Here is a 12,018-nt window from a genome sequence, read left to right on the forward strand (position 1 = left end):
TTTAAAAGTATAAGTATTGTTCTTCTGTGCTTCATAGGTCATGGACTAGTCTGGAAATTCCTGCAGATAGTTATGTAGCAAGTTATTAGTATAAATTACTTTTTTAATAAATTACTTTTTTTTTATATCAGTACTCTCTGTCTCTAAGGAAGTCTAATTTTGTTGAACAACAGGGCAAAGAGAATCTTTCCCGGAAGGAATATTCTCTTTGATCTACTTTGTCCTAATGAAGAAATAAATCTTAGATAGGTTAGCAGATGTACTTGGTTTATTCTGTAGTTATATTTGTCCTTAGATATTGAGGTTTTTTCTTTCTTTCTTTTTTTTAGGTAGACCCTTACTGTGCTCTCTGGGCTAGTTTTGAACTCCTAGATGCAGAATGATACACCTGCTTCTTTATTAGCTCTAATTTACAGTCATAGGCCATGATATCTGGCTGACAGTATGGTTTTTTTAAATTAAATATATATTTTATTGAAAAGATGCTGTACAGAGGGGTTATAGTTACACGAGCAAGGTAATGAGTCCATTTCCTATCAAGCATTGTTACCCCTTGCTTTGTTTTTTTCCCTACCATCCCTTTCTGACAGTATGTTTTCATTGTCATTCTGGCACGCACTTAAACCTATAATAATTTATTCCGTCAAACTTGTGGAATTTATCAGGTTGCCAATTTTTCAAACATGGATGAAGATGACATTGAATTAGAACCTGAAAGGAATTCAAAGAACTGGGATGAAATCATTCCAGAAGATCAAAGAAGACGATTAGAAGAGGAAGAAAGGCAAAAGGAGCTTGAGGAAATCTATATGCTTCCACGAATGAGAAATTGTGCAAAACAGGTGATTTTGTAAATTAATAAGATATTCCTATAATATAGTAGTGTAGGATCCATTCTAGATTGGTATTTGTATTGCTTCAGAGAGGTATTTTTATTTGTCCATAGTTTTGTTGTTTATGTCTGTAATTTGATTGTTTTCCTAAAATGAAAAGGATTCTTCCTGTCTATTTCAGGTTTTGTTTAGGTAGAATTGGGAATATTTCTTCTTTAAATGTTGGGAGTATTTGTCAAGTAAACTACCTGAGCCTGTTGTTTCTTTGTTGAAAGATTTTTTTTCTTTTAACTATGATTTCTTTTTTAGATAAGGAACTATTCAGGATATCTATTTCTTTCTCTTTTTTTTCTCTCTTTTTTTTTCCTTGCACATTTTTTTTTTTCAATTTGTTTTCTCTCTCTCTTCCTGATGCTTAGGTAGAAGTGGAGCAGAAAGGTAAACGTACTGTTACCAATGCTAATCCCTAACTTACACTTTATCCTTCCCAAGGATATCTTATTTCTTTAATGAGTTTGATAATTTCTTTTGAGAAATTGTTTTTCTTTAAGCTGAACTGAATAAGCATGAAGTCACAATAGTCTCTTATTTCAATATCTGTAGGGTATTTAAGTGATCTTTCATTCTTTTTGTGTGTGTGTGTCGGTAGTAGGGTTTGAAATATGGGCATGGGCGCTGTCTCTCATCTCTTTAGTTCAAGGCTAGTGCTCTACCACTTGAGCCTAGCTAGCGTCACTGCGGTTTTCTAGTGGCTTATTGGAGATAAGAGTCTCACGGACATTCTTGCCCAGGCTGGCTTTGAACCATGATCTCAGATCTCAGCCTCCTGAGTAGCTAGGATTACAGGCGTGAGCCACTGGTGCCTGGTTTTTTTTTCTGTTTTTAACTTTATGTGTTTCTGTTTTTTAAACCATTATTTTTTGCTTTTGATTTAATTGCTCTTTTAAGTTTTATAAGGTAAGCTTACTGAATGTAGATGATTCAATTTTTGTACTATTAACAGTTAATGATATGTTCTCTTGTAAGCATTACTTTTCTGTGTATTCTACACATTAATAGTTTTACTTTTTTTTTAAAATTGTGAAAATACTTGGTTTTACTTTTATTTTCCTTTATTCACAGTAATTCAGAATTTCCCATGTGAACCAGGTGCCAATGGCTCATGCCTAAAATCCTAGCTACTCAGGAGGCTGACATCTGAGAATTGTGTTTTAAAGCCAGCCCAGGCAGGACAGTTTGTGAGACTTTGATCTCCAATTAACCACCAAAAATCTATGACCTAAGAAGTAGAACACTAGCTTTGAATACAAAAAGTTCAGAGACAGCACCTAGACTCTGTGTTTAAGGCCCAGTATCATCTGCCCCTCCCACTCCCCCCCCCCAAAAAAAAAAATATCTCAGGTTTCCTTCTTTATACTTGTATTGTCTTAGAAATGTTTCAAATGAGCTGGGTACCGTTGGCTCACACTTGTAATCCTAGCCACTGAGGAGGCTGACCTGATCTGAGGTTGGAAGATCATCGTTGGAAGCCAACCTGGGCAGAAAACTTTGTGAGACTTATCTCCAATAAACTACTTAGAAAAGGCTGGAAGAGGCACTGTGCTCAAGTGGTAGAACACTGGCCTTGAGCACAAGGCTCAGGGACAGTGCCCAGACCCTGAGTTCAAGCTCTACAACTGACCCCCCCCAAAAAAGTTTCACATGGAAGGCTTTCTAAGTGTTAATGATTTCTAGTTTAACTATCATGTTCCTTGTGCAGTTTGAATTTTTATAGTTGTTTTGTTTCTTTGGTGGCCCAAATGAACAAAATGCTAGTTTTTTAAATAGTATACTGCCAGGGGATATGGACTCTTTCCTTAACCAATTTCTTTTTCCAATAATATTTATTTAAGAATAAGACTATTTGAGTTTTAAAGTACCTCACTAAATTTTGAAGATGGACTTTTTTGCCAGTCCTGGGGCTTGAACTCAAAGCTTCTTTGCTGTTCCCGAGCTTCTTTTTCTCAAGGCTACCCCTCTACCACTATAGCCACAGTTTCAACTTTTTTGGTAGTTATTGGAGATAAAAGTTTCAAGACTTTTCTGCCTCAGCTGGCCTCCAACTGCATTCCTCAGATTTCAGCCTCCTGAGTAAGTCAGATTATAAACGTGAGCAACCAGTGCCCAGTGTGAAGACTTTTGAAGGGGAGCAGGGAAGTTAATATAAGTAAGAACTAAGTACTGGCTTCAAATTAAGTAATGTTTACCATATTAAGGGTTCAGAATATGTGAGAGGCTTTGGAAACACTCCCAAAACAGTGTATATATTGATGTATTCATTAGAACTATGGATATTATAAAAAAATACATGCATGTGGATTTTTTGGCACTTTTTTTCTTTCAAATACTTGGTCATCTTGGTAAACTTTAGTAAGGTGTGTGTGTGTACACATACATACATAAATACATACATATGAAAAATGGTAAAAAGGAATGAGGAATGAACTTGCCTCCCCAGACATATGACTGAGCAGTAATATTAAACACATTCCTTTTTTTTTTTTCTTTTTTCTTTTTTCGGTTGGTCCTGGGGCTTGAAGTCTGGGCCTGGGTGCTGTCCCTTAGCTCTTCAGCTCAAGACAAGTGCTGTACCGCTTGAGCCACAGCACCATATCTGGTTTTCTCGTGGTTTATTGGAGATAAGAGTCTCACAGACTTGCCTGTCCTGGCTGTTTTTGAACCACAATCCTCAAATCTCAGCCTCCTGAGTAGCTAGGATTATAGACATGAGCCACCAGCGTCCGGCTAGCATTCCATTTTTTACAAAATGCATGTTATTTGCCAGAGATACTTGGAGTCATGTTGACTTGAAACTTGTTTTCTTCCCTTTGACAGTGTATGTAGGTAATTAATTATCCTACAACAGTTTTTCATGGCTTTTAAAGCACTGCTTTGTATGAATTTAGTCTCTGATGAATGTTTTATTGTTTATGTTTTGTTTATTTTGTAAAGGACTTTTAGATAATCTACCTAACAATCCCTTAGGAGAAATACCTAAAAGTTATATGGCTGAGTCAACAGAATAAGTTTTAAAAGTTTTTAGTACAGTGATGCCAAATTACCCTCTCATAGCTTAAGTATGCACCAAAGATGTATCAGTATTCATTGTTGTTACTATTGGCCATTGTTGCTTATTTATGTAAGTCAAGTTGATATATTAAAAATGCATTTTATTGTTATTTTGCATTAAAAATTACTGTTAAGGTAATATAATTTTATATTTATACAACGATTTCAGTTGCTCATTAACTACCCTTAATTGTACAAAAAATAGGTTAGTGTTGATTTATAAAAAGCTTTTGTATAAGACCATCAATATTTTCTCATGGATGTGTGTTATGTTCTCCCTTGTATTCTATTCAATTTTTCTGTTTTAGTAATGTGCTTGATATATAAAATAATATTTTTAAAGTTTATGCAGTATTTTGGAGTATTTTTCTTTGCCTTTACAGTGTAAGTAAGCCTTGATTATCCTAAGTGTGAGTAAATTTTTTATTTCCGAATTCTAGATTAGTTTCAATGGAAGTGAAGGGAGGCGCAGTAGAAGTAGAAGGTACTCTGGATCTGATAGTGATTCAATCTCAGAAAGGAAAAGGCCAAAGAAACGAGGAAGACCACGCACTATCCCTCGTGAAAATATTAAAGGATTTAGTGATGCAGAAATTAGGCGGTAAGATGATAAGACTATTTTGTTTTAAACTCATTTTATTACAGTGTAAAACTAAAATATGCAAGTCTAGTAATTGGCAGAAATTGAGATGAAAGTTTTAGAAGACATAAACATATTCGAATAGAATTAGTTGGTTCTGCTTTTGGGTAGTCATTAGAACCTTAGGGGCAGGCTTGGGTAGCTAAATTACAAAGTTTGCATGTTATCTACTGTTAGACCATTTAGACTACTAAAATTTTTGGTTACACTGATGTGTTTCAAAAAAATGGCCCTTTTGAATAATAAAATTATATTTTATCATACTTGATTTGTGATTATACCAGTATTACTGTTTTGTGTGGGGATAATTTAGTTCTGTATTTTTCTAATTTCTTTTAACACTGGAGCTGGGGATTCAGCTCAGCAGTCCATCCTGTGATTAACATAAGAAAACCCCAGTTTCCATCCCTAGTACCAGAGGGGGGGGAAATCATTTCTGATATGGCTAAATAAGAATAGAGGTAAGATTGGCCATATAGGACAAATTGTAGCTTCTACTTAAAACATGCTTAAATATGTACATATGTGTTTAAGGGGAATGAGATAGTAGCTTATTGTGTTAGGTAATAGTTTTATACTTGTAAAAAGGTTGTTCATTTTTATATTTTCAGACTTTGTTTCTTTCAAGCCATTGTAACTCTTTTCTTTTAAATCATAGACCTGACAAAGTTCTTCCTCATTGTTCCCACCAGAAAACTAAATACATTGTTAGCTTTTGTAAGGGTACTTTTATGACAATCTGCTTTGCTGGACTTTCTGTCTTTAGTCGAAGAAGCATTTCATCTTCTACTTTTCCTGGATATTTTCTCTCATCCATCAACCACATAAGTAGCTTTGTTCTGAAGTAAAATTTTTATTTTATTTTATTGTTGATACACATCTGAAAGAAAAACTTTTGGTAATTTTTTAATCATCATTTGGAGTAGGAGGAGGTGTGATATGACTGATAATTCTGGAGACACTTCCCACTTTTTTCTTTTGTCTTGTGAAAATAATAAAGTAAATTTTAAAATAAAATGTAGTTTCTATTGTTTTATTTATATTGATATCTTAACTTCATTCTGTGTTAAAATGTCCTATCTTACTTGATATAGATTGATTTCTTTAATTTATATCATAATTCATTTTTTGTAACAGTGTCTTGAATTAATTTTTTGTACTAAGAAGTATTTTTTGTTTCTGTGTACATTACATTTGTTTTTAATGGATTATGGGCACTTGTTTAAATCATACATTTATTTTCTGTTAGGTTTATCAAGAGTTATAAGAAATTTGGTGGCCCTCTGGAAAGGTAAATACTTATGTCATTCTCAAATTGCATTATATACTCTTAGATTTTTTTTACTCATATTACTGTTTACTTTGCTACTTTGGTGAATTTGCTTTTAACAGATACAGATTTAGTAATATAAAATAAAAATTTTAGATTGATTTAAATTTTTTTTTATTATTTTTTTATTTTTTCCAGTCTGGGAGGGAAAAGAAGAGGGCTTGAACTCAGGGCTTGGGCACTGTCCCTGAGCTTCTTTATGTTTAAGGCTAGCACTTTGCCACTTGAACCACTGAGCCACTTTTGTCTTTTTCTGTTTATGTGGTACTGAGGAATCCGAACCTAGTGCTTCATGCATGCTAGGCAAGCACTTTACCACTAAGTCACATTTCTAGCCCATATGTTCTATTCTTCTCTCAAGTCTCTTAAATGTTCTTTTTTGTGGGGCTTAACTCTGCTTGGACGCTGTCTCTCAGCTCTTTCAGCTCAAGGCTAGTGCTTTACCACTTGAGCCACAGCGCCACTTCTGGCTTTTTCTGTTTATGTGGTACCTCATGCATGCGAGGCAAGCACTCTACCACTGAGCCACCTTCCCAGCCCCCTTAAATGTTCTTTACTAAACAAAACTGTCTGTGAAATGCATGTTAAATTACATTGTAGGTATAAATTATTTTCCATAATCTCTTTTATTTTAAAAATATTTTATTTGTAACAAGTTATGAAAGTATACAATTTTATCCCTAAAAACATTTGATTGAACTTTTAACCTAACCAGTTTGCTTTTGCTAACTTAGCGAAGTCTGTTTTCCCTGGTTACATATTCTTAGTACACAAAGTGTATTAAAATCGTTAAGTGGGGCTGGGAAGGTGGCTCAGTGGTAGAGTGCTTGCCTTGCATGCATGAGGCCTTGGGTTCGATTCCTCAGCACCATATAAGCAAAAAGAAAAAAGCCGGAAGTGGCACTGTGGCTCAAATGGTAGAGTGCTAGCCTTGAGCTGAAGAGCTGAGGGACAGTGCCCAGGCCCAGAGTTCAGGCCCCACTACCGGACCTTAAAAAAAAAAAATCGTCAAGTGTTCTTGAAGTTATAGGTCAACAATAATTATTATTTGGATATTTATTCTTTGTCATTGCAAACCCACTTCTGATTATAAAGCTGCAAAGATTTAGATTGTTTCTTCTCTAAAAATGCCTGAAACAGCTGGGTGCTTGTGGGATTAACAGCTACTCAGGAGGCTAAGATTCAAGGATTGTTGTTTGAAGTCAGCTCAGGCAGGAAAGTCCGTGAGACTTTATCTACAAATAACCATCAAAAGAAGCTTGAAGTAGAACTTCAACTTAGGTGGTATAGAGCATTAGCCTTGAGCAGAATAGCTCAGGGACATGGCCCAGACCCTGATTCAAGCCCCAGGACCAGCATACTTTCTCCCCTCCCCCCATAGGCTTAAAATAGAGATAATTGGTGGCTCAGTGGTAGAGCGCTTGCCTTGCATGCCTGAGGCCCTGGGTTTGATTCCTCAGCACCACATAAGCAAAAAGAAAAAAGCTGGAAGTGGCGCTGTGGCTCAAGTGGTAGAGCGCTAGCCTTGAGCTGAAGAGCTGAGGGACAGCGCCCAGGCCCAGAATTCAGGCCCCCCACGACCGGACCTCCCCCCCCAAAAAAAAAAAGAGATATTTGATTTTTTTCATGTCTTACTCCATCAGTTATTTATTTTTTATTTTTAAAGAGTTGTACAAGGAGTTATCACTCTAATATTAATCTATTCATATGTATAATATATTTCCTCAGGGTCAGCCCTTCATTCTCTCTCCCTACCCCACCCTCCCAACATACCTATTTACCCATCTCATCTAGTTTTCTGATTTCTTTTTTTTATGTATTATATTGAGTATTATGGGGATATAGCCTATTTTATTTAGTTTGAGATGATTTGTTTAAAATGCAGTGAAATACTGCATTATTATTTTAGATAATGGAAAAACTGTTTTGAATGTCCTGTAATAAATTATACTACTTTTTCATTTATATTATTTTGAGAAAGCTTTATCATTTTTCTTCTCTTTTTGCTCTTTTTTCTTTGGTCATGGGGCTTGAACTCTGGGCCCGAGCATTGTCCTTGAACTCTTCAGCTCAAGGTGAGCGCTCTACCACTTGAGCCACAGCACCACTTTTGGTGGTTAATTGAGATGAGTCATATAGACTTTCCTGCCTAGGCTGGCTTTGGACCTGAGTAGCTAGGATTACAGGCATGAGCCACTGGCGCCCAGCTCACTTTATCACTTTGTAACTTTTGGAAATTTGATGAGTTATGAACAAGTGTTACACAACTAGTATATAATCTCCCATTTGCTCCATAATGAATTCTTTAACTTTATTGTTATTCTTGAATATATTATTGCAATGTTTCCCTGCCAAATTTTCCTGGTTTCTATGTATGTCATATCAGTTCTATAAACTAGGGCTAGGAAGGTGGCTTAATGGTAGAGTGCTTGCCTCGCATACATGAGGCACCACATCAACAGAAAAAATAAGAAGTGGTGCTGTGGCTCAAGTGGTAGAGTGCTAGCCTTGAGCTGAAGAGATGAGGGACAGGGCCCAGGCCTGGAGTTCAGGCCCCATGACTGACCAAAAAAAACCCTAAAGTTCTATAAACTAGAATCTACAGATCAGGCAATAGAAAGACATTTAGATCTAAAAACAAATTGAAGCTTAATTTTTCTTAAACAGTACCATTTCATACTTAATCATATTTGCCTGAAATGTATATTTTTTTTTCAGATTAGATGCAATCGCTCGAGATGCTGAGCTAGTTGATAAGTCAGAAACAGACCTTAGACGACTAGGAGAATTGGTACACAATGGTTGCATTAAAGCTTTAAAGGATAGTTCTTCAGGAACAGAACGAACAGGTAACATTAATTTGAGAATTATTTAAAGAGAAGTAAATGAAAAGTTTTAAGTTAGTTACCTTAAGTTACCTATTCTATCTTTTAAAAAGATGCTTTGCAAAAAAAGCAAGCCCATTCTCAGTACTTGGGAATAGCAAACAGAGTTGAAGTTTTGAGAGCAATAGAAATCCTTTACAGTTCCTCAGTTTGGAACAATATGAGGAATTATTATTATGCTATCTTTTTACCATAAGTAGAAATTTTGAATATACATGTTACTTACTGATTTGCACTATGCCTATTTCATTATGCTTATTTTTAAATTGATACAGCTAAAGAAAAATATTTACATAAGATTTACTATTCAGATACACTGAAAAAAAAGTAGTAGAAATTCTTAGAGGCCAACAGTATTTATTAATAGACCTGCTTTGTAAAATTGATTTTGATAATTACATGGAATAGTTTTTTTATTCCATATCTGCCAGCATATATATATGTATATGTATGGTGGCGATTAAAATTTTCTAGTAATACTTAGTAATATGGCAGTATTCATGTAATAGCATATGTAGTCTTCTTCCAGAATTAGGTTTCATACATCTTTCTGTACTTTTTTAAAAATTAAGGTGGTAGACTTGGAAAAGTGAAGGGTCCAACATTCCGAATATCAGGAGTACAAGTGAATGCTAAGCTAGTCATCTCCCATGAAGAAGAATTAATACCTTTGCACAAATCTATTCCTTCAGATCCAGAAGAAAGAAAGCAGTGAGTTATTTACTTCATATAATTTTTGTGGTTAATCAGCCATTCTGTTATGAATATGTTAATTTCTTGCATTATTGGCTAGTTTTGAATAAAAATTTTTTAAGTATACATCCATTTTTACAAAATTTTCCATTTAGGCTATTAAGAAACTAATTGTAATTTCGTTATTAGGTATACAATCCAATGTCACACAAAAGCTGCTCATTTTGATATAGACTGGGGCAAGGAAGACGATTCCAATTTATTAATTGGTATTTATGAGTATGGCTATGGAAGTTGGGAAATGATTAAAATGGATCCAGATCTCAGTCTAACACACAAGGTAATTTTATATTTCTTGACTTCCTTGAACAGTAATGGGTTTGTTTTTCTTCTCTAATTCTCTTGCGGGGAAAATCTCTTGTGAATAAGCTCTACCAAGACTAAGGAAACCATAGCTCTAGTTAGTTTTGTGAACTTGACTTTTGAAGTTGGTTTTCTTTAAAGTATTGGATTTAAATAAATATTGAGAGTTTATATTTGTTTTCAAGGCATATGTATATTTTTCTTCAGATTACTAGGTTATAGTTCTTTCATTTATTAGTAAGGTCAAAAAGGACTGTTTTAATCTAACTTTTTAAAGGTATCAATGTTTATGAATTTTTGCTGATTTGATTATACTACATTGTATCTTTTCATACAATGGGTAACACTTTTTTACTGTCTTTATCTTAATGGACTAAATGGGAAGCTTTAGATATCAGTGTTCAATCTTTTGTTTTTGTGAAACCAAACTTAAAAAGTCTAAAGTCTACATTTCCACCGAAAATTTTTCTCAAAATGATTTATTTTGTTTTCCTTTTAGATAGATGCTACTTTTTATCTTGGTAATTTTTATATACATTATAGTTAACCCATTGTCATTGATAGCACAGAGAGATAAGGGATTTTTTTTTTTTTGGCCAAGAAATGTAAATCTCTGACTGTGATATAGGTATAAAAATTTGTTGTGTGTTGTGTATGTGTAATTTATATACATAATTACTAAGAATTAAAACATTTGTCAATGGCGATAACCATTTTTACCACAAAATTTTCTATTTTACTTAATAGAAACAACCTGAGCTAGATACAAGTGGTGTAGGCCTGTAATCCTAGCTAAGTCAAAAAGCAGACATCTCTGGGATAGCTGTTCAAAGCCAGCCCAGGCAGAATATGTTTGTTTGACTCTTATCTCCAAAAACCAGCAAAAAGCTAGCTGGAATTGTGACTCAAGGATAGTTCACACTAGCTGAGCAAACAAGCCTAAAGCCTAAGTTCAAACACCAGCATCCCTTCCTCAAAAAAGTAGAACAGAAAGCAAGCAACCTGTATAATAAATTGCCTTTATCAGATTCTTCCAGATGATCCTGATAAAAAACCACAAGCAAAACAGTTGCAGACACGTGCAGACTACCTCATCAAATTACTTAGTAAAGACCTTGCAAAAAAAGAAGCTATGAGACTTTCTGGTGCAGTAAGTTAATGTTTAAGAGCAGTTTACTTTTTCATGTTTGTTGACATACTAGATATTGATAATTACTCTGAGGTTACAAGTTTTAGGTATTTTAGTAGTTTTATTTTTCTTAAATTATTTTTATCATGTATGTTAAAACTTGTAAGTTACGTTTCAGAATTGAGATCCTGTTTTTTTCTAGAATTTGAAAAAGAATCAGAAAAAAATAGATGAGTATTTTAGTTTCTGTTAAGCCTGTAGTATTTTCAGGCAGCAAAGTTTAAGGGGCCATATATCAAAGGTCATTGAGCTTCTTTACAAAGAGACTCTAGTGGACAGTGTCACTGAGCTCAGGATGGTGGGAGTCTTAAAGCAGACTTTAAAATTTACCTGTGATCACAGTGTCAGGAACTACCTGTGTAGCATTAAAAACCTTATCTCTTTACTCTCTGGTGCCATTTAGTTGAAGGTGATAATTTAAATGGTGACAATTCTTTCCATCTCATTTCTCCTTATAAAGGAATACTTAAAATTGGTTAATATTCGTTATTGGCGTTAATATTTTAGGTTGATAAACCTAGAGCTTTTTTGTTGACTTTGCAGCCTTGGTGCAGAATATTACCAACAAACTTAAGTATAGGTAGGAATGTATGTTCTAACATTTGGATTAGTAGCCAAGAAAATCTGTAGAATTGATTAAATAAATTATTTTTAGGGAGGTTCCAAGAGGAAAAAAGCAAGAGCTAAGAAGAATAAAGTGATGAAGTCCATAAAAGTAAAAGAGGAAATAAAGAGTGATTCTTCTCCCCTGCCGTCAGAGAAGTCTGATGAAGATGATGATAAAGTAAGGGTGCATATTTAGTAGCAACCTTTTTATACAGAAAGAATACAGCAATTTTTTTTGTGTATTTTATTTACATTTAAAATGTGAACATTAGGGCTGGCTCAGTGGTAGAGCACTTGCCTTGCATGCCTGAGGCCCTGGGTTCCATTCCTCAGCCACATAAGCAGTAAAAAAAGAGCTGGAAGTGGCGCTG

The 12,018-nt window shown here is 34.6% G+C and overlaps 1 protein-coding gene across 3 annotated transcripts in view; it reads left to right on the plus strand.

Moving 5' to 3' along the window:
* Positions 1–12,018, plus strand: part of Chd1 (chromodomain helicase DNA binding protein 1) — an 89,708-nt gene that overhangs the window by 63,416 nt on the left and 14,274 nt on the right. For all 3 annotated transcript variants that reach the window (XM_042690715.1, XM_042690716.1, XM_042690714.1), the window contains exons 23-30: positions 666–842; positions 4,382–4,542; positions 5,831–5,872; positions 8,630–8,760; positions 9,369–9,507; positions 9,679–9,829; positions 10,880–11,002; positions 11,697–11,825. In XM_042690715.1, coding sequence (XP_042546649.1) covers positions 666–842; positions 4,382–4,542; positions 5,831–5,872; positions 8,630–8,760; positions 9,369–9,507; positions 9,679–9,829; positions 10,880–11,002; positions 11,697–11,825 — 1,053 coding nt within the window. The remainder of the gene's footprint in view (positions 1–665; positions 843–4,381; positions 4,543–5,830; positions 5,873–8,629; positions 8,761–9,368; positions 9,508–9,678; positions 9,830–10,879; positions 11,003–11,696; positions 11,826–12,018) is intronic.

This window comes from Dipodomys spectabilis, unplaced genomic scaffold, assembly GCF_019054845.1.
Source record: "Dipodomys spectabilis isolate Male_0828 unplaced genomic scaffold, ASM1905484v1 ptg000140l, whole genome shotgun sequence".
In the NCBI taxonomy this organism is placed as follows: Eukaryota; Metazoa; Chordata; class Mammalia; order Rodentia; family Heteromyidae; genus Dipodomys; species Dipodomys spectabilis.